General features: G+C 41.3%; 1 protein-coding gene across 1 annotated transcript in view; it reads left to right on the forward strand.

The window, feature by feature from the left end:
- The window catches only part of dst (dystonin), a 104,812-nt gene that overhangs the window by 29,075 nt on the left and 54,146 nt on the right, over positions 1–21,591 (forward strand). Inside the window, 28 exon segments of the mRNA XM_085182055.1 lie at positions 215–307; positions 11,293–11,459; positions 11,662–11,774; positions 11,884–11,990; positions 12,074–12,193; positions 12,442–12,537; positions 12,630–12,757; positions 14,205–14,298; positions 14,382–14,536; positions 14,630–15,098; positions 15,197–15,325; positions 15,438–15,515; positions 15,622–15,783; positions 16,008–16,112; positions 16,324–16,419; positions 16,504–16,629; positions 16,717–16,869; positions 16,962–17,116; positions 17,225–17,351; positions 17,507–17,690; positions 18,298–18,455; positions 18,546–18,724; positions 18,823–18,961; positions 19,048–19,241; positions 19,356–19,518; positions 19,596–19,679; positions 19,899–20,006; positions 20,099–20,197. Of these exon segments, the coding sequence (XP_085038181.1) occupies positions 215–307; positions 11,293–11,459; positions 11,662–11,774; positions 11,884–11,990; positions 12,074–12,193; positions 12,442–12,537; positions 12,630–12,757; positions 14,205–14,298; positions 14,382–14,536; positions 14,630–15,098; positions 15,197–15,325; positions 15,438–15,515; positions 15,622–15,783; positions 16,008–16,112; positions 16,324–16,419; positions 16,504–16,629; positions 16,717–16,869; positions 16,962–17,116; positions 17,225–17,351; positions 17,507–17,690; positions 18,298–18,455; positions 18,546–18,724; positions 18,823–18,961; positions 19,048–19,241; positions 19,356–19,518; positions 19,596–19,679; positions 19,899–20,006; positions 20,099–20,197 (3,981 nt within the window).

Consider the following 21,591-nt stretch of genomic DNA (forward strand, 5'->3'; position numbering starts at 1 on the left):
ACACTGTGATTATGGTAACGATCTTCCCTAGCATAATACAATGGCGACTGTGCCCTCTTGTGGTGGTTGTGGAATGACAGGCATAATATGGAAGAGGAAAACTCATTGTTAGTGCTTAAAGGTGAATATATTAAAAAAAAAAGAAGAAGCAGGCTATGACTACTTAAAAACAGTATAAGTCTGCATGTGCTAAATTTGCATTTCCTTCTACCAGGTCAAACTTGTAAATATAAGAAATGATGACATCACAGACGGCAACCCAAAACTGACGCTGGGATTGATCTGGACCATAATTCTGCACTTTCAGGTCAGTCTTGCACTCCAGTTATTTTGTCACCCTCATGCTTTTAATTGCCAAGTAATTAAGATCTTTGCACCCTCTGCTTTTGGATGTCTTGTGTTGGGCTAAATGAGGTCAGATGTTTTAAAATTAGTTAACGACATTACTTGGGTGTTTCTGTTTTTAACCACAAGGTGTCAAAGTTGTGCAGCATTTGTTATGCTGAGTTTAGTGAAGCACATTATTCATGTTTTCAGTGTTGCCATAGCACTATAGCACCATAGGGGTCCAGTTTAGCTTTCCTGTTAAATTTGTATGATTAACTTGCTGGATTGCCCAACAGTACAAGATTTTAATGAATTTTTCATAAGCACCCCTACTGGCCAAAGCCATACCTCTAAAAAAAACCCTGACAGATCCCTTTAAAAAGTAAAGTGTAGAGACAACGGGTCAGAACCTACAGACACCCAGTCTGTACTTTTATATTACTGAAGAGGTGTTACTGTTACAGAAGACGAAGAAAACGTGTATTTTAATGCCTGCAGAAGCTAGCAGCTTAAAAAAGAGTTATAAACGCAGTAACACAAAAGAATCAACTATTAACTTCATCTAACCTTGGACTGTCTTATTCTGCTGTATAAAAAGGCGCAACAGTTTGTGGTGACATAGGTCCTTGTTACTGTGGTTAGTTTTGATAAGTAACTTAGCGACAGTGTTTACTTAGGTCAGTATGACCTAAGTAAAAACACAGCATCCTGTACATGAATTAAAGCCATGTAAAGTTGAGACTGTAGGTGTGTGTGGGTATGTTATTTGTTGGAAGGCTGTTTGCTTGATATAAACATCAGCCTTATTATGATTCCTGAGGAACATACTTAAGGACACTACAAAAATATCCAAAAATGTTTACAAGTTAGAAGAAAAATAACCGCTTATTGATTTCATATATATTCATTACTTTAGCCATTTTTTCTTGATGCCTTTTAAGTTTCTTGAAACCCCTCTCTGGATTTCATGGTGGTCATATCCACTGCGATGAAAGCATCTGCCATCACAAGGCCCGTCTTCCACTGTTGGGATGCACCAAAGAGAAACTGTGTCCCCTCTCAGGTCCTGGAAAATCATCCTGTTGGGCATATACACTGGAAGTTCATCACTGTCACATTTGGTAGATGAATTGCTGTAGCCAAAGGGTGACCCAAGCACTGGGCAGTAGGTTCCCCCCAGCCACAGTCCTGGCCCAGCCACCGCAACAGACCACCACTTGCAAATAACCCTTCTTTCCAAGATCATCATCTCACCACGATCATCAAGACGACACCCATGATACCACTGTGATGGGACATGCTTGCTATACTTCACTGCTTCATTTGTCAAGCAGAGATGTCTTTCTTTGCAGAGGCTGACTCCACATGCAAAAAAAGGCTTGTATATTTGCACTAGTCCAGATTAGTAGCTTTAGTTAGCTCTTAGTGGGTGCTGACCAGCAGTAGATTGGTTGGCTTCCTTCGTCACCCTGTTGGCAGTAGCAGCTATATTTACAAATGATATAAATAATTCTTATAGATATAGATATCCATATACAGTGGGGCAAAAAAGTATTTAGTCAGCCACCGATTGTGCAAGTTCCCCCACTTAAAATGATGACAGAGGTCAGTAATTTGCACCAGAGGTACACTTCAACTGTGAGAGACAGAATGTGAAAAACAAATCCATGAATTCACATGGTAGGATTTGTAAAGAATTTATTCGTAAATCAGGGTGGAAAATAAGTATTTGGTCACCTCAAACAAGGAAAATCCCTGGCTCTCACAGACCTGTAACGTCTTCTGTAAGAAGCTTTTCTGTCCCCCACTCGTTACCTGTATGAATGGCACCTGTTTGACCTCATCATCTGTATAAAAGACACCTGTCCACAGCCTCAACCAGTCAGACTCCAAACTCCGCCATGGCCAAGACCAAAGAGCTTTCGAAGGACACCAGGAAAAGAATTGTAGACCTGCACCAGACTGGGAAGAGTGAATCTACAATAGGTAAGCAGCTTGGTGTGAAAAAATCAACTGTGGGAGCAATCATCAGAAAATGGAAGACATACAAGACCACTGATAATCTCCCTCGATCTGGGGCTCCACGCAAGATCTCATCCCGTGGGGTCAAAATGATCATGAGAACGGTGAGCAAAGATCCCAGAACCACACCTGGTGAATGACCTGCAGAGAGCTGGGACCAAAGTAACAAAGGTCACCATCAGTAACACACTACAACGGCAGGGAATCAAATCCCGCAGTGCCAGACGTGTTCCGCTGCTGAAGCCAGTGCATGTCCAGGCCCGTCTGAAGTTTGCCAGAGAGCACATGGATGATACAGCAGAGGATTGGGAGAATGTCATGTGGTCAGATGAAACCAAAGTAGAACTTTTTGGTATAAACTCAACTCGTCGTGTTTGGAGGAAGAAGAATACTGAGTTGCATCCCAAGAACACCATACCTACTGTGAAGCATGGGGGTGGAAACATCATGCTATGGGGCTGTTTTTCTGCCAAGGGGACAGGACGACTGATCCGTGTTAAGGACAGAATGAATGGGGCCAAGTATCGTGAGATTTTGAGCCAAAACCTCCTTCCATCAGTGAGAACTTTGAAGATGAAACGAGGCTGGGTCTTCCAACATGACAATGATCCAAAACACACCGCCCGGGCAACAAAGGAGTGGCTCCGTAAGAAGCATTTGAAAGTCCTGGAGTGGCCTAGCCAGTCTCCAGACCTCAACCCCATAGAAAATCTGTGGCGGGAGTTGAAAGTCCGTGTTGCTCGGCGACAGCCCCAAAACATCACTGCTCTTGAGAAGATCTGCATGGAGGAATCGGCCAAAATACCAGCTACTGTGTGTGCAAACCTGGTAAAGACCTATAGTAAGCGTTTGACCTCTGTTATTGCCAACAAAGGTTATGTTACAAAGTATTGAGTTGTATTTTTGTTATTGACCAAATACTTATTTTCCACCCTGATTTACGAATAAATTCTTTACAAATCCTACCATGTGAATTCATGGATTTTTTTTTCACATTCTGTCTCTCACAGTTGAAGTGTACCTCTGGTGCAAATTACTGACCTCTGTCATCATTTTAAGTGGGGGAACTTGCACAATCGGTGGCTGACTAAATACTTTTTTGCCCCACTGTAATACATCTCCCCTCCAACATGAACACCTGTAACGCCTCCCTTCTGAAGGGAACTGTCACGGCGGGGTGCGCCGATAAGTTTAGTTTACAGGACCCAGAAGCAGACACTGAAAGGCGGAGTTGCTGGCTGAACAGAAGACGATCCTTTATTTGGATGTTGGCACATGAAAAAGCATAAAGCTAGGAAAACTGGGAACACTCAGAAAACTAAAGGACTAAGAAACTCAGTGAAAATGCTATGACAAACTATGAACACTGAGTAAACGATGACGAAACACTATGGGGATGCAAACAGACGACCTGACAACAAAACATAGAAAACAGAGGACTTAAATACACACATGAGGTGATCAGGGGAAGTCGCGACACATGAGGAAACAGCTGACAAGGATAAACATAACGATGCACAGGAAATGTAAACTCAAACACAATGACATGAAAAGTGGACTTTCAAAATAAACAGAAAAACATGACAAGACAGGCATGACAGCATCAACCAGAAACACGACACAATATATCATGAACTCAAAATGCTGGGCCACAGACCCAGGCCGTGACAGGAACACCTCTGTTGTAGCTTCTGATATTATTCAGTGTGTTTCCTGTGTTTGTTGTTGCACTGGGAAGTATCAGCAGCATAATTCTACTGCTTCTATTATAGCCCCTCCAGTAGTATTCAATATCAATTGTGTAATTTAGAATCACTATCATCACCTCTGATGATGTGTTGACGGTGTTACTTCACCCCTGCGTGAGTGTCATCATCTGGTCTGTGCACTTGTGTGAAGTGCTTCGTCACAGCTTGCCTTTGCTTAGACACAAAGCTGTTTATGAGCACAGAGATGATGTGACAAGTTGTTACAGGCACAGTTGATTCATTTGTAATTAAGTTTGTTAATATTCTAAGCATAGTAAAAAAATAAAATTTGATAAGAATGAGTTCTTACCCCTTCTGAAGCTGGTTTGCCAAGTGCCATACCCTCCATCAAGCCCATCATCAACATTCATCTCTCTGGGCTTTTTTCTGTCTTTCTTGACAGTTTACTTTAGTTCATGTTTAATTCATATCCAGTTGTAACATCAGATAGCTCCTAGCAGCCTAAAGGGCCTTTAAGGAATATTAAATGTCTAAACAAGAGGGAAATTACTGAAAAAGATAATTGTTTTTAATGTTCTCAGTATCTCGGGAATGTTTGTGCACACATTGGTACGACTAAGCATTAATGTGCATTAACAAAAAAAGCTTTGGGGTATCGTGTGCTCTAGTGTTGGTTATGTTTCCTCCTGAATGCTCTCAGAAATATTCTTTCACTGAACGGTGGCACATTATGCCAAGCGAGCTAGTCTGCATGTGCGTGCCAGAAGAATGTGAGTGTTCACCCAGTATGTAGTCTTCTTCTGAAGTCTAACAGCATGCAGAAACTTCACCCATCTCAATTTCTTTTGTTAGATTAATTGTGCTTTTGGCACGTGGCAGTTGTGAGTCAGAAGAAAAATATTGCAAAAATAATTCTGTGTCTTACAGGCGTATAGCGTTAATAGAACAAACATCTGTCTGACTAGCCCTGAGTGAATTAATGGAGGAAAAGTAGCTGATATAATTTTGCTTGGACATGCTGACAGGTAGCGTCTGCGAGGATGCCAACACCTGCTGCTGTCGGTCTCACGCAAGCCCTTAAGCTGTCGATGTGGCAGCGAGGGGCCTGTTTCTTCTTGATTTAAAAAGGATGCAAGGGTACTTCAGGAGAGAACTTGAGCTTTACTGAAAGTGTACAGCTTTGGTTTTTATTAAATGTCACAGCTGATAGCACACTGGCATGTATGAACTCAACACTACTTTTATATTGCATGAAAACAAATGGTTGTTTCCATGACACGCTTTTCTTATACCTGCAGGCTACTTTATTATGACTTATGCAAATATTTGACTTCAGTTAACTCGTTATGTCGCTATTCATTGTTTATTCCTGTGTGTGCAAGAGGTTTCCTTGCTACACAAAGCCGACAATATTCCTATTCTCAAAATGGTGCACACTATATTTATCTTTATTTTTTTTACCTGTGACATGGGGAACTAGTACAATATTAATTTTAGTGTGGAGGGCTAGATGCCGCTGGCATGACAAAGCACTGCTGCTGCTGACTGAATCAGTTTGTTTTACCCTAATGAAGTATCACTCTTTCCATGTGTGCTGTCATTTACCTAACACACACACACACATACACACACACATTGATGAGTGATTCATTCATGTTTTATTTCATTCACTATAGAGCTTACCATTAACAAAAAGCCACATGCTAACACACTCTTTTGAAGATATTAGCATGTTTACTGTCAGATGTATGAACATAGGCTAATACTGCAGCTTGGCCAACGTAGTTGTCTCATGAGGTGAACGTGAGAAGAAGCAGGAGTGATCGGCAGTTTGGACTGTGCTGGCTGTCAGGTGACTTTGACCTTCAGGGACTCGTTTAAATGTTACACTCAAAGCTATTTTAAGCTTTCCTGTGTGGTGGCATTATAGTTACACTTTAACACACTTATTATTCACTTTTTTCCCTCATTTTTTCTGCAGTGCGTTTGTCCCGCTCTTTCTCAGACAGTGCTATAAGTGTCTTTTAATTAATAAGTCTTTTAATTGCTAGAAGAGTTTTATGCCGTGAATCATTTCTCGGGCACAGCATTTGCCCCCATGTGAACTGCTGCCATGGTGATCAGCTGAGATCATATTGTTTGGTTAAACCATTGGACTTAAGCCCAACCTCTGGCTCACCCATTGTGCAGAGTTTGAGCGATAGACAAAGTGAAAGCACTATGTTGTCCGGCTCGGATCTGCCTGAGCTTGTTCTACTCTTTTTGGCCTATATATGTTGCTGTTTTTCAAAGCCGTTCTGACTTGTCGCATTAAACTGAACTTTAAACTTGTTGAACCAAATTCTCAAGCAGCATAGCTCGTGGATTTCTACTGGCTTGCACTTTCAGTTTGAGATCCTTCTCCTCTTACCCAAAGAAACATTATGGCATTACATAAATATTAGGACAGGAAAGAGGCGGCTATCATATGCGTGTTTACTGTTTTGTTGCAACAGACTTGTCATCCTGAAACAGGTCTATCCACAACTCTTTTTCATTCCTGCTCTGAGGGCTACCAGCACACGTCTGTGTGTGCATTTATGGTGTTTGTGCTGGATTATCAAAGCCAGAGAAATGTTTCAAAGGTCAAAAAAGATTCCAGTGTCAGAGGAGAGACGCATGAGAGAGCAAGTGAGAAATGCAGAGTGAGAGAGAGAGAGAGGGGCTGACCGGTTCTCCGCAGTCAACAAAAGGACGAAGGCAGCTCTGCTCTGAGTGGAGCCAGCTTTATGTCTGGCTGCCCTGCTAAGCACTGCTTACGGTGCTCTACTTGCAAAGCTGTCAATGGCTTCATGTCGATGGGATCCTGCTGTTTTAGATTGAGTAGAGCTTACTGGATACTTCGCCTGAAAACCGGTCGCTGTTTGGAGCTTAACATTGTGGATGTTTAGGACACCATATGATTTACAGCCATGGGAAACACATGTGGTTGTGTTCGGGGTCCGAAAGAGGAATATTATTTGGACCCCAAAAAGGCTCCTTTGAGACCTGAATCCAAAGATCTTAAAGGTCGCCGCTATTTTCAGAGGAAAAAGAGGAAATCGGAAGACTTAAAGCCTGCTGGATCTCTCAGAAGTCCTGAAAGTGAGACTTTTGTTACAACCAAAGCAATCTGCAGTGGTGGAGAGTGTAAAAATGACCCAGATGGCAACACAGGAGAAAACCAAACCGAGCTGGATGAGCCATCAGGAGTGGCCAAACCTCTATCTAGGCAAGACAGCATCAGCAAAGGTGTTTATGTTGGAGAAATACCAGTTCTGATCCTTCGGGATGGTCAGACTCAACCTCTTGCCACAAGGTTAACGTGCAGGTTGGAAAAGTTTTCTACAAACCAGGCAGATGGTGACAGAAGGAGGTCCTCTGTGGAAGAGAAGCTCCATGGTGTCAGCACTACTTCCAAAGGTGTCCCGGCTAAGGAGGGTTTGCTTGTAAAGAAGCTTCTACAACGCCAGTTAAGGAGGGCGGTTAGCTTTGGAGCAGTGGAGCACACGCTACGGACACTGAGGGGTAATGACAGACCTGGAAGTGAGGAAACCTTTGCCAAGATTATATGGGGCTCTCAAGCACACCGAAGGAGGAGACGGAGGGCCTACACCTGCTCTGGTTACGTAGAACATGCTCCAGCTCTGGCCAAATGTATTTCCAGCGAACACGAGGTAAACCAAGAAACCATGTGCTATTTGTACAGGGGTAAATCATGATAGATTAGGGAGAAGTCTGATACTGTAACGGTGCAATGGTGGTGTCCAAGTACATGATAGGAAAGCAATATGATAAAAATACATGATAAAATAGGTCACTCTGCATTGATAAAAGCTTTTTGTAGACACAATAACTAAAGATCACATGAGAGAACACGATTTGAAAACCATTTAGGTCACATAATCACATTAGCTAAGAGCTATGGTTTTAAACTGAGAAGAATATACTGTAATAGAATAATTCATTATACGTGTATGTTTTTGTATATTTCATATAGAACATTTTTGATTTGCATTAAAAAAATTCATATTATACTGATGATCAGTACATACAGCACACGATATTTTAACAGTATTTCAAAAATAGTTTATAAATATGGAAAAAACAGTGAAAATAAGCTCATAAATGTTGTTTTACCATTTGTGAACGAGTGAAAACATTTTGTATAAATGTGTTTTAATGTGTGACTATTCTGCACTCATCTCAATGCTTTGAGAGGAAATTCAGTATCTGTACTTGTGCACCTGAGATTCACTGATTCAATGCAAATCTGATATTTTTGGTCCAAACTTTTGTGTGTTTGTTCTATATAAGGCACATCTATAGATCTCCTTATAGACTGAACAGTTTATAATATTACTGTTATTACATCTAAGAGTAGAGATGTATATGATTCATTTTTGCTTTGCTCAGTTGGCAGATGACTTTATCTTGAAGTATGGGAGCTATTTCTAGTGTCATGCTTCTTAGAAACTTGTTTGTCATTATTCTTCCTCCTTCAAACAAAACCTACAAACTCCTATTGATGTTATCTGCGTTAGCTGGCTAACACTATCAGGGAATGCTGAGAATCATTCAAATTTATCTTCATCTTCATCTCTTTTGGTCATTAGCAGCAACTTATGGTGAAACAGAGAAGAGAGAAAACTGTAGTTCTCCACAGAGTAAAGTTTGGTAGGAGATAAAGTAAATATCTGTGGTGCATTATCAATTGGCTGTTTGGGAGGAAGTGTCAGATATGTGACAAATGTATTAGCGCTTTCATATTTAACTTTGTTTGTTGCATTCACGTATGCAACAAAAAAAAAAGTGTAACCTCAAACCATTTTGCAACTCAGTCACATCAGTAGTTTTTGACACTTTTTCCCCCATTTGTTTACAAAAATAAACAGATAAACCATATCAGAAAAATAGTTACTCAGATTTTGCTTTTGGATATTTAACAGCTCAAATATTAATTTGTATTTTTACACATTTTTATTATAATATTGTAGCTTCAGTGGGTTATGGAGGCTAAAATGTGCAAAAGTAAATACTATAGTGATTCACCCTGAAATGCATCTCTGCTGATGATCCACCAAATTGCTGTTAGTCTTATTAAATCTCCTTTACCCTTGTGTTGTGTTGTGGTATGGATGCCACAGTCATATGAAGGCATTCAGTTAAATTAATGAAGTTAATCAGATTAAGCTCTTTAACACCTCTATTAAGTGCACTTTGAAGAAAGCTGTGGTTACCCTGGCTTGTCCGTAATAATCCCTGTTTGGGAAGTTTGACTTACCACCACAATCATAATTAAGTCAGATCTATACTCAAGTGGAAGATTGATATTTTGATTTGCAGTCATTTATATTTGGTGGCATGTTCTGGGAAATCAAAGCCCTTTCACGTGTATACATGCAAAGAGGAGACGGAAGCAGCAAGTCCTCAGCACAGAACATGGCGTCAGTGACAGATATGAGATTCTCAATGTGAAAGCTGGAGCTGGGTTGTAAAGCAGCTTGCAGATGAGCATGTAAGTGCTCTAGCAGCCTAAACAGTTTGATTTCCTGTATGTTGGATAGTGAGGTGCATATTGATATCAGATAAGCAATCAGCTGATGTGGACTGGCATTGAGATCAACTGATCTGCTGGAATTGTGGCTACAATATAATAATAATAGTATAATTGTTGCATAATTGTGCCCGATTGTGCTCACTATATATGGTTTCCGTTTAAAGCATAAAAGGACTAAAGTGGTGTCCAGTTAAACAGAGCTGTATTTTATTTATGTGTATGTTAAGGATTTTGTTGTTCTTTTTTTTTTTGCCATGTTTTTTGTTGTTGTCACCATGTTCCCTACCTGAACAGATTGATTTACTGATCAACTGACTGATGATTTACTGAACTGACTGCAGTTCATTCTGTAAAAAACCCACAGTCTGTGATTTTTCTGCTTTATGTGTAAAGCCTTTCTCTCATGCATAATGTTTCCATACTTTCGGCTACTTGGTATCTGTGTTCCACAAAAACAAACTCCTAGAAAGTTTTGAACCAAAGTTAAAGAGATTTTCCAGATATGAAAATAAACTTCAAAGCTAGTGCACCAATCACACATTTTTAATACACGTTATAAACACACAGCTGTAAAATCAACCTGTGACGTGGCAGTGTTTGCTTTGCGTCATTATACCATACTGAAGCTGTATAGTGTGCTGTAAAACTATTGGATAATTTATTATGCAACTCTGTCTCGCGTTGCTGGTGTGTTGCAGACATTTTCAGCAAACTTTTTCATATTAATCAAATCAAAACTAAAACTTTCCTTATAGAGTTGAATATCTGTGAGCAAGTTATAAATGGTAAATGGCCTGCATTTGTATAGCGCTTTACTCAGTCCCTAAGGACCCCAAAGTGCTTTACACTACATTCAGTCATTCACCCATTCACACACTGGCAATGGCAAGCTACATTGTAGCCGCAGCTGCCCTGGGGCGCACTGACAGAGGCGAGACTGCCGGACACCGGGCCCTCTGACCACCACCAGTAGGCAAACATGGGGTTAGTATCTTGCCCAAGGATATTTGGCATGCAGCCAGGAGGCAGCCTGGGATCGAACCACCGACCTTCTGATTAGTGGCTGACCTGCAGTCATTTAAGTTACAGCCATTGGTGTTGCTGTTCTTGCATGCCCTTCCCCTCATATTAATAATAATAATATTAATAAAATTTTTATCTATAATGCACTTTCAAATAAATTGCTATTTGAAGGTAAAAATGGTAAATAAATAAAAACAATACAGTTAAAAACAGATAAAACAAAAGAGAACAGCAATAAGAACCAGTAAAAACTTTAGGCATAAGATTAAGACCAGCAGGATAGAGTGAACAAGCTGGTCTTTAACTAAGCTTAAGTTAAAGATGGGGCATGAAAAGAAAATGCACACTGCCCAGTAGTTCTTCTTCTGGCTTTGGGAACTTTTGGAAGGCCAGGGGCCTGAGATTGGAGAGGATGGGATGGAGCACAGAGGTGCAAAATGTCAGAGAGACATGAAGGCGCCAGACCATTTAAAGCCCATTATAAAACCGGCAAATTAGTGAAGATGAAGTTTTAATGCCACAGAGCAGTGCATCGCAAGTTTATGGGTTTGATTTGATGCCTTTGAACCCTCAGGCGTGGAAGTCATGCCAGTTCATTTCTGTGTTTTGTTTTTTTGTTTTGCCTCGCGGCAGATCTCGGAGATCCATGTGACGGGAGAGTCTGAGGACATGACAGCCAAGGAGAGACTGCTGCTCTGGTCCAAGCAGACGACAGAGGGCTACGTAGGTGTGCGATGTGACAATTTCACAACCTCATGGAGGGATGGGAGGCTATTTAATGCCCTTATTCACAAATACAGGTACTATAACAAACACACACACAACACAGCATGTTTTTGCAGAACAATAGTGCTTTTGGTTTTCTTTTGATTCATTCAAAAAAATGCAGCTAATATGGACATCACTGCTTGAGTTTATTTTTATACCTTTAGTTGCCCTATCCTTACAGTAATACATCGTGTGTACCTTACCTCTACCTACATCTGCCTCTTTCTATTACAGACCGGACCTTGTGGACATGAGCCGTGTGTCAACACAGACCAACCGATCAAATTTAGAAGACGCATTTTGTGTAGCTGAACAGCTCGGGGTGGCCAGACTACTGGATCCTGAGGGTAAGAGTCACATACAGAGTCATTCAAATCATGAAACATAACTCTCAGAGTGCAGCTTGCTCTTGTTTGCTGTCATTCGTGACCCCTGGGTTTGTACGTTTCTCATCAGATGTTGACGTCCAGTCTCCTGATGAAAAATCAGTCATCACCTATGTCTCAACACTGTACGATGCCTTCCCCAAAGTACCCGATGGAGTTGAAGGAGTTAGCCCTAATGTAAGTTAAGCGACTTCAACAAGTCCAAGTTAGAAGGTTAAGAAATCCCTTATTTCTCATGATTCTTCTTCTCTCATAAACAGGACGTTGATATCAAATGGGTGGAGTACCAGAACATGATCAAATACCTCAGCCAGTGGATCAAACACAATGTGGCCATAATGTCAAGTAGATCATTCCCCAATAACCCTGTAGAACTCAAGGTATGGCACCACAACAAGATGAGCTCCAGTTATCCCATTTTACACTGTGTTTGGAATGTAGGCATATCTGTATGTCTGAAAGGTAAAGGATAATTGCAATTTAATGCACGACTTAAAGCGATGCTAATGATGTGAGAGGGCAGCTGCATCCGTTTGCTGCATGAGAGATTATTATGCAGGGGTACAGAAAAGTGATCGGACACTTTTAAATAAGTTGTTTTTTATGTAATCTCCTCTGTATTTTACAGGCACTTTATACACAATATCTTCAATTCAAAGAACATGAAATCCCACAAAAAGAAAATGAGAAAACAAAAATCAAAAATCTCTACAAAATGCTTGAGGTACACATGTGCACGATTAGATTACACATTTCCTGCATTTATGGTCTTACACACTGCAGCGATAATAAGTGTGCCGGCGTTGTCCCTGACAGATGTGGATCGAGTTTGGACGTCTTCAGTTACCCCCAGGTCATCATCCGAATGATGTGGAGAAGGAATGGGGTAAACTAATTGTCACCATGCTGGAAAGAGAGAAGAGCCTGAGGCCAGAGGTGGAAAGGTACGTGTGCACTTTTTCTGCCCAGGCTCATCCTAATGTGCTTTAAGGTCTCATCTTTATAGTCTCTAGAAACTAATTTATTTATGACTTTATAGTTTTAATGGGCAGCAGAAATTAACTCTACTAATGTGTAGGCGCATAAGTCAATGTAGTGGGTATTTAATATGACAAACTGTGTGTGTGTTGGAGGTCACACGCAGAAATCAAACCATCACTGATGAGCTGCTTTTCTTTTAAAAAAAAAGGATAAACATAAAGACACATGCTAAGTGAGTCTGCAAAATATTTTCTGAGGGTGGCGTGAGGAGAGTGCTTCGGTGTCATATTGCAAGCCTGCTAATGGCTTTAATGAAACCAGACACCGATGGTCAGTGTAGCATGTCGGAGAGTGATTTGCCTCATTAAAGCAGAAATCCCCCAACTGATCTAAGATCTCGTTTACATGACATATTTCAGCTCAGGTTTACAGCCAAAGTGCATGCTACGCATATGATGAGGATGGGTTACATTCTGCTTGAATAATGAAGTGCAAAGTCAGCAGCAAAAAAACAAATCTCGATTATCTTGATTCATGGATTACTTTAAAACTGCTCATTCAGTCCTGTGTGGCAAAAATTTGCAAATGCAATCAACATAAGTTTGTATGTTTATGTCAAAGTGTGAACCGACGCAGCGATTTCCTTTGGCGAAGGCTTTCAAGTATTTGAACCCCATCTGTTGTTTGCTTTACAGTGTAGCTGGTATTTCTATGGAAACTCACGCATCACCTTCCCAGATTCCCTATGAATGATGGTCGTTTAGACAAGTTTACATATCAATTCCTTCCTCCATGGTCTATAAACACATCATATTTACTGCATTATTTCGGGGTGTGGTGAAAACTGGCAGAAACAGCAATTACAGCAGTTTGGCTGTCCTCCAAACAGACTCGGTTCTGACAACGCTGGACTGTCTCAACCTGCCGTTTAATTTTTATTCCCCGAGGGCGGCATAGTATTTCAGGGTGGGAGTTTGTACACGCTCATCACCTGGCTGTGACACTATAAATATGAGCAAGTTGAAAACAACTCCCTCAGTTAGGTCTGCGAATGCTTTCGAGGTTGGAGCCCGAGATTGTTTCGGGGGATGGTTAGGATGAAAAACAGTGATTTTGTCTGCAGTAGCAGTTTTGCATTGTAAAGTAAGATGGCTTATTTAAGCGGGAGCAACAGTAGTTTCACCAGCTACGGCTCTGGTGACACCGTCTACTCTGAGCCTTTACAGATTAACAGCTCAGTGTTTCTCAATAACAACATTGCCTATGGATCCAGGTGAGCACACTGTGTGACAACTTGAATTATTTTTTTTGTTTGTTTTTTTTTTTTTTGGGGGGGGGGGGGGGTGGTTAGACATTTTGATTTTAAACAAGTGAAAACAAGTAAAATAACTCTCCATCTTTGTTTTTTAGGCTTGAAATGTTGCAGCAGATTGCCAACAGGGTTCAGCGGGACTGTGTTAACGGCGAGGACAAGCTTGCACTGGCGAGAACGGCCCTGCAGTCTGTAAGCATGCACTCAGTTTAATACTCCAGCAAGCTGTGATAAAATAGCAATGAGTTAGAAGTCCTTTCTTTTTCTTTTCAAAGGATGCAAAACGTCTTGAGTCTGGTATTCAGTTCCTAAATGAAGCTGAGATCGCTGGCTACCTGTTGGAGTGTGAGAATATTCTCAGACAACAAGTAGTGGATATCCAGATTCTCCTGGATGGAAAATTCCCATTTGCAGATCAGCTTGTCCAAAGGTAAAAAGTACATCCTTCTGTATAAATAAAACACTGAAATTTCCTCATCTCGTTAAAAAAATATATCTCAAATTGTCATCTGCTTCTATACAGGGTGTCAAAACTCCGCGATGATCTTCTAGCCCTGAGAGCCGAATGCTCCTCTGTGTACAGCAAAGGCCGCACCCTGACAACAGAGCAAACCAAAATGATGATCTCAGGCATCACACAGAGTCTGAACTCTGGCTTCTCCCAGAGCATTAACACTAACCTGACACCAGCCCTTACTCCTGCACTCACCCCAGGGGGAATAGGTACCCCTGGGTCCACCTTCACCTCCAGCCTTACGCCGTGCCTCACCCCATCCTTGACTCCTGCCTTGACCCCGAGTCTGCAGCCTGCATCAGTCCAGAGCTACTTGGGGAGCGGTGGTGGCATGGACCCAGGTAGCCTCAGGCATTTGAAAAACATGCAGATCCGGAAGCCCTTACTGAAATCCTCACTGGCAGACCCCAGCTTGACAGAAGAAGAGGTCAACATGAAGTTTGTTCAGGACCTTCTAAACTGGGTAGAAGAGATGCAGGTGAGCATCTCTGATTTATAACTTGGTGTGGGTTTATTTTAAGGCACTTAAAATGAGATGCTGAGTATTTGTGTTGAGTTTTTTTTTCTGTTGTTAAGATGGAGCTGGAGCGTTCAGAGTGGGGATCTGATATGCCAAGTGTGAAAATGAATTTAGATAACCACAAAAATGTACACAGAGTGATCGAAGAATTTCAAATGAGTCTTAAAGAAGCCAAAATAAGTGAAGTAAGTATTTCTTGCAGTTGCATAAATTTTTGTTAGCTGTGTTAGAACCCCCCCCCCCCCCCAAAAAAAAAAACAAAAAAACAAAAACAAAAACATGTTTTTCTTTTCTCAGATTCAGATGACGATGCCTTTAAAGCTCAGCTTTTCAGACAAACTGAACAAACTGGAAAAGCAGTATGAACGACTCTTGGTGAGGGATTTGACGAGCTTAATATTCCTAATTTATGAATGGCTTTCCAATAAATACTACAACTGCTTACGTGCTTGTTTTTGTCTGACTCGCCCGTCTCTTTCAGAGCTCATCCAGGGAGCGGCAATGCCACCTGGAGAGCCTGCATGACTTTGTATCACAGGCAACTCAAGAGCTCATCTGGCTGAACGAGAAGGAGGAAGAGGAGGTTGCCTTTGACTGGAGCGATCGCAACATTAACATCTCCAAAAAAAGGGATTACCACGCTGTAAGTCTTTACTTGTTGAAGCTAGTAAAATCTTCCATCAACAACGATTTGGCTTTCTAGTTTTTGCTAAGGCACCATTTGCATCAAAAGGAACTGGCGCTTGAATGTTTAACTTTAAACTTAAAATCAGTTAGACGGGATGTGAGATTTTGTGAGATGATGGACTAACTGGTTTTATGCCGTGGCAGAATGCCAGTGATGCTCAGCTTAATGTCTTAATACAGGACCTGATGAGGGAGCTGGATGAAAAGGAGGAAGCCATCAAGTCTGTGCAGGACAAGGCAGAGCGCCTTATGCTCAAGAACCACCCAGCCAGGCTAACTATTGAAGTAAGCCCTTTGTGTTCTTTGTGCATCCTCAATATGACAATTAAGATTCCAAATTTTGGACTAGCAGCAGTGACTCCACCCTGCATTCATCTCTCACAGCGATTACAAGATTATAAAGTCCTGATTCAACTTGTAATTTTCCAGTTATGATGCCAAGATATGTATGTATTTTTTTAATCTGAAAAAAATAATGTTGGGGTTTCTTTTTAAGGCATACAAAGCTGCAATGCAGACCCAGTGGAGCTGGATTTTACAGCTCTGCTCATGTGTCGAACAACATCTCAAGGAGAATGCCATTTATTTTGAGGTGAGTTGCTGCTGTGGACTGTTTCAGCGAATGCAGCAAAGTGTTTGCCACATCTAATTCAACTCTCTTTCCCTCACTGTGCAGTTTTTCAGTGATGCCAAAGAGTCCATGGATTACCTAAAAAATTTGCAGGATTCGATTCAAAGAAAGTACAGCTGTGATCAAACAAGTAGCCTACACAGACTGGAGGATCTCATTCAGGAGTCCATGGTAAAATGACAGAAAGATATGAAGTGTGTGTGCATTTGAAGGTGAAATGAAGAAAACAACTTTTTTTGTGGGTTTTTGTGTCCTTAGGACGAGAAAGAGCAGCTCCTTCAGTACCGCAGCACTGTGGCTGGGCTGGTGGGCAGGGCTAAAAATATTGTGCAGCTCAAGCCCAGAAACCCTGAAAATCCGCTAAGATCCTCCATTCCTGTTAAAGCGATCTGTGATTATCGCCAGATAGAGGTACTATTATTGGTGCCGTGAATCACCACATTTAATCTCGGTTTATATAAAACATTTATAGTAAATCAGTTACGGTTTGTCAACTCTTTCAGATTACCATTTATAAAGAGGACGAGTGCGTACTGGCCAGTAACTCTCACCGGGCTAAGTGGAAAGTCATCAACCCAGCAGGCAATGAGGCGATGGTTCCCTCTGTTTGCTTCACTGTCCCTCCACCCAACAAAGAGGCCGTTGATATGGCTTCAAGGTGAGTTGGTAGGATGCTAAGTTTCCTACAGTTCCCCTATAGTAATCTTTTTCACAAATTTCACTGGCGCAGCAAATAATATTAATAATATAACCTTTGCTTCTGCAGAACTGAGCAGTTATATCAGAACGTCCTGGCACTGTGGCACCACTCCCACGTCAACATGAAGAGTGTGGTGTCTTGGCATTATCTAATGGCTGACATTCAAGCCATCCGCAACTGGAATGTGGCTTCAGTATGTCGGAGTTTGTTTTGTCAGACTGCAGTCAGTCGAACTTTTCTTTTGACGATCATTTGTGATAATCCCGCTTCAGTTTGATAACGATCATTCTAAGGAAAATGCCAGTTTGTGTTATTGTTTGTTTGACTGTTTTGCTCTCATCACTCCAGATAAAGACCATGTTGCCAGGTGAGCATCAGCAGGTCTTGAGCAACCTGCAGTCCCACTTTGATGAGTTCCTGGAAGACAGCGAGGAGTCAGAGGTATTCACTGTGGCGGACTGCGCGCAGCTCGAGAGAGACGTGGCGGCGTGTAAGGAGTACTACCAGGAACTGCTCAGATCCGCAGAGAGAGGCAAGGCTCAAATCTCCCTTCCCCTTCTGCGTAACAACGAGCAGCTTGTGTACATTGTACAAAACCCAGCAAAGGGAAACACATGGCTGTTAAGCCTTTTAAGCCTTAAGTTAATACCTATTGGAATTACTCTGATTTTGCTGTGAATGTAAATACTGCACTGGTATGCCGTTAAAGTGTTATGTGTAGTCATGAATTTTAATTTTGGGAAAATTTGAAGAATATTTGTTCAGCTGTGTTGATACATCTGCACGTGGGCAGTATTCACATATACAGTATAAAATATTTGCATTTCCTTTTAAAAGATTGTGTATTTTTCTCAATGCACTAGTAATAATTTTCTCATTTTGGGACTGACTCCACCTCAGCAGCATACAAAGTTCAGTGGATTGAGCTCCATTGCATCAGACCTTACTTGACCTTATAGCATAATAAGGGTGCCACCTAGAGGCTGTCAGTTTAAACTGCAGTATTTGTGGGTTTAAATTATTTTCCTTTGATTGATTTTAAAAATAACGCAAAGCTTTATATTTATTACTCTCAAAAAGAAAAATGCAACCAAGCTGTCAGTATTTTTAAAAGACTTTGATCCTTTTCTGTTACACAGAGGAACACGAGGAGTCGGTGTACAATCATTACATCTCGGAAATACGCAACTTCCGTATGCATCTGGAGGCCCATGAAGAACACCTGATCAGGCAAATACGCTCACCCCTGGAAAGAGATGACCTGGAGCAGAGCCTGCAGCGTATCACAGAGCATGAGGTACACATTGCAATACTCATTTATGATACTCGAGAACTTCGCTGTTGCTGTCAGTTTAAATCATCCCCCCGCCGTCATCTGCTCTTGCAGAGGAAGATGGGAGAGCTGAATAAGCTGAAGGAGGATCTGGATGCCATGAAGGAGAAGTGTGAGCTGTTCCTCAGACAGGCCGCGGGTTCTCCGTCTGTGGCAACGCTTTCATCTGAGCTCACAGTCCTCATTCAGAGCATGAGCCAAGTGTACTCCATGTCTTCCATTTATATGGACAAGTAAGAGTTTCCCTTCATTGTAATTAGGTAATTCATTTATATGTATGTTTGTAATAAAAAAGAATATTAGAACTAAAGACCTTTTTCTTCTATTGCAGATTAAAAACTGTGAGTTTAGTGGTGAAACACAGTCAGAGCGCAGAGGCGCTTGTTAAGGCCTATGAGTCCAAACTCTACGAAGAAGATGCCATGAACCCTGATGTCAAATCCATTGAAAATGTCATTTCCACACTAAAGGTGTTACACCATCATGATTCAGTATTTTCACCAACACACCCAGTGTTTTGACTTCACTTGTTAAACATTCCTGCTTCTGCACACAGCACTGGCGGACAGAGATTGATGAGAGACAGGAGGTATTCCACGACATGGAGGATGAGCTGCAGAAGGCGCGACTCATCAGTGACCGCATGTTTAAAGCGCACAACGAGCGCGACTTTGACCTCGACTGGCACAAAGAAAAGGCGGATCAGTTGAGCGAGAGGTGGCAGAACATCCACTCCCAGATCGATAGCAGGTTTGGCTTTTTTCATTTTTTCATTCTGAATTAAATCAACCACACAAGCTGCTTTTGGCAGAAAATAGTCAGTGTATGCATTGATCACTAAAAGGTTATCCAACCAATTTTCAGGCTCCGCGACCTGGATGGTATCAGCAAATCTTTGAAGCACTACAGAGACTCCTATAGTAGCCTTGATGAATGGGTTAGAGACATGGAGGCAGCACAGCTGAAGGCCCAAGAACACAAACCTGAGGATAGCAAGGCACTGGCTGAGCTGTTAAACAAACAAAAAGTAGGACAACACAGAAGTTATTCACAGCAAAAAACATTTATATAGATACACAATGTATTCAAATGTGTGTTTTTCAGATCCTTGTTGCTGAAATTGAGAAGAAACAGAGCAGTATCGACGAATGTCAAAAGTACTCAGAGCAGTACTCATCTGCTGTTAAGGTGAAGCCATTTGTTGTCTTTAATTTTAGTTTAACCCCCACTTTACAGTTCTGTTTATCTAAACAGTAACTTCTGTAGGTCTGTAGGCTTTTGCAGAATATTTTTTTCTGAATATTGCAGCAGTTAGTCACATTTGTTGACATTTGGTGAAAGGAGACTGAGCAATAATAATCTAACAAAAAGTAGTTCACCATCAATTCATGTGAAATTCTTTTTTAGGATTATGAACTTCAGCTGATGACGTTCAGAGCGATGGTCGACTCCCAGCACAAATCTCCTCTCAAGAAACGGAGGATGCAGAGTCTTCTGATGCCATTCAGCAGTGAGGTGAAACTTTATTTTTGCTTTGTCAGCAGAAGAAATGAAGTTCTGTATGAACAACAGTGCCTGCTCAGTGATATACTTGGTTGTGTTGATAGTTCATGGATCTCCGAACGCGCTACACTGCTCTGGTGACTCTGATGACTCAGTATGTGAAGTTTGCCAGCGAAACGCTGAAGAGAACTGAGGACGAGGAGGTGAGTTATTCTTGCTTTAACACATAAAACTTTCTGTGGTAACAGAGATTCGTGTGGCATTTTTTCAATTTCAATTTGTTCGCCATTTGTTTCCTGATGCCAATGTAGCTGTATTGTCGCACATGGGCATGCTTCCTGGGTGGTCTTCTCTTTTTTTATCAGCTTGTTTTAGTGGCTCACAGTACTTCCACTACTTGTCTACCTTGACTTTTTGACTCACTCCAACACAATTATCCCAGATGGAGGTCTCCTCGTGAGGGGAGAGAGTTTGCTTCATTGTACAAAAGAAGCAAAGGAAATGGAGCAGTGCATGTCTGCATGGATGGTAGCTCCTTCCTGGAGATATTGACTTGCTGGGATGAGAAAGCTTTTTTCTAATTCTGCTGCAGTAGATCTTATATGTCTCTTTTAAATGTCTCTCCAGGAATCTGTGCATTAGTTCTAACGCTTAGTTTTGACATATAAAACTGTAACTGAAATAAAATCAAACCTAAAATATTGATGGTATGTCTGCAGTTTTTAGGCATTTACAGTACAACTATCTCTTCTTTTATAAACAAAACTCATTAAGGAAATTCCTGGAGAGACTGTTTTATTATTAATGGCGCTAATTTACAATGTCTACAGTGGATGATTTGTGTTTTTTTCCCGTTATAGAAGAGAAAAGCTTTTGAAAGAGCAGAGAATGAAAGGTGGACAGAAAGCATGGAGCTCCAAAAAGCTACAGAGGATATAGAGATTAGTCAACTTAAGCAGCGGGTCTGGGAGCAGGAGGCTTTGCTGACTGAGAGGCAAGAACAGTTGGAAAAGTTGGAAGGAGAAATAGAAACACAGCAGAAGACAATTGGTGATCTAAAGTGTCAGAAATCAAAGCTCGAGCATGATCTGAATCAGTATCATGCTAAATTAGAGATAGCAGTTAAAGACAAAATGGCAATTGAGCAGGAATTAAAGCACACAAAAATGATAATCGAGCAGTCAGAGGCCACATGGTCTTTGACTCAGAAGAAGCTAGACGATTTCTTAAAAGATAGAAACGATGGCCACAATATTAATACCCAAAGCCTTCACAGAAAAAAAGATGTGGAGGAAATAGACTTTGCCACTGTTCATGAGCCGCAAAGCCAAATCCATGCTAAAAGTGTGGCTCAGCAGCCTTTGGCCTTTGACAGCCAGTCAGCAGGAGACTGTGAGCTGAGATCGTCTGCATTCAGAGAAAATGACAGCACGATGGTGGATGTTCTGCAGCAGAAATTAGAGGAGCTGGTCCTGGTCCAGAGAAAAGCAGACATGGCTGAAGAAAAAGCACAGAGTTATAAAAAGTTGTTGGATGACAGCAATAACAGACTGAAGAAACTTCAGATGGACTTGGAAGCTGAGAGGATTAGCATGAG

This window comes from Neolamprologus multifasciatus, chromosome 13, assembly GCF_963576455.1.
Source record: "Neolamprologus multifasciatus chromosome 13, fNeoMul1.2, whole genome shotgun sequence".
Lineage (NCBI taxonomy): Eukaryota > Metazoa > Chordata > Actinopteri > Cichliformes > Cichlidae > Neolamprologus > Neolamprologus multifasciatus.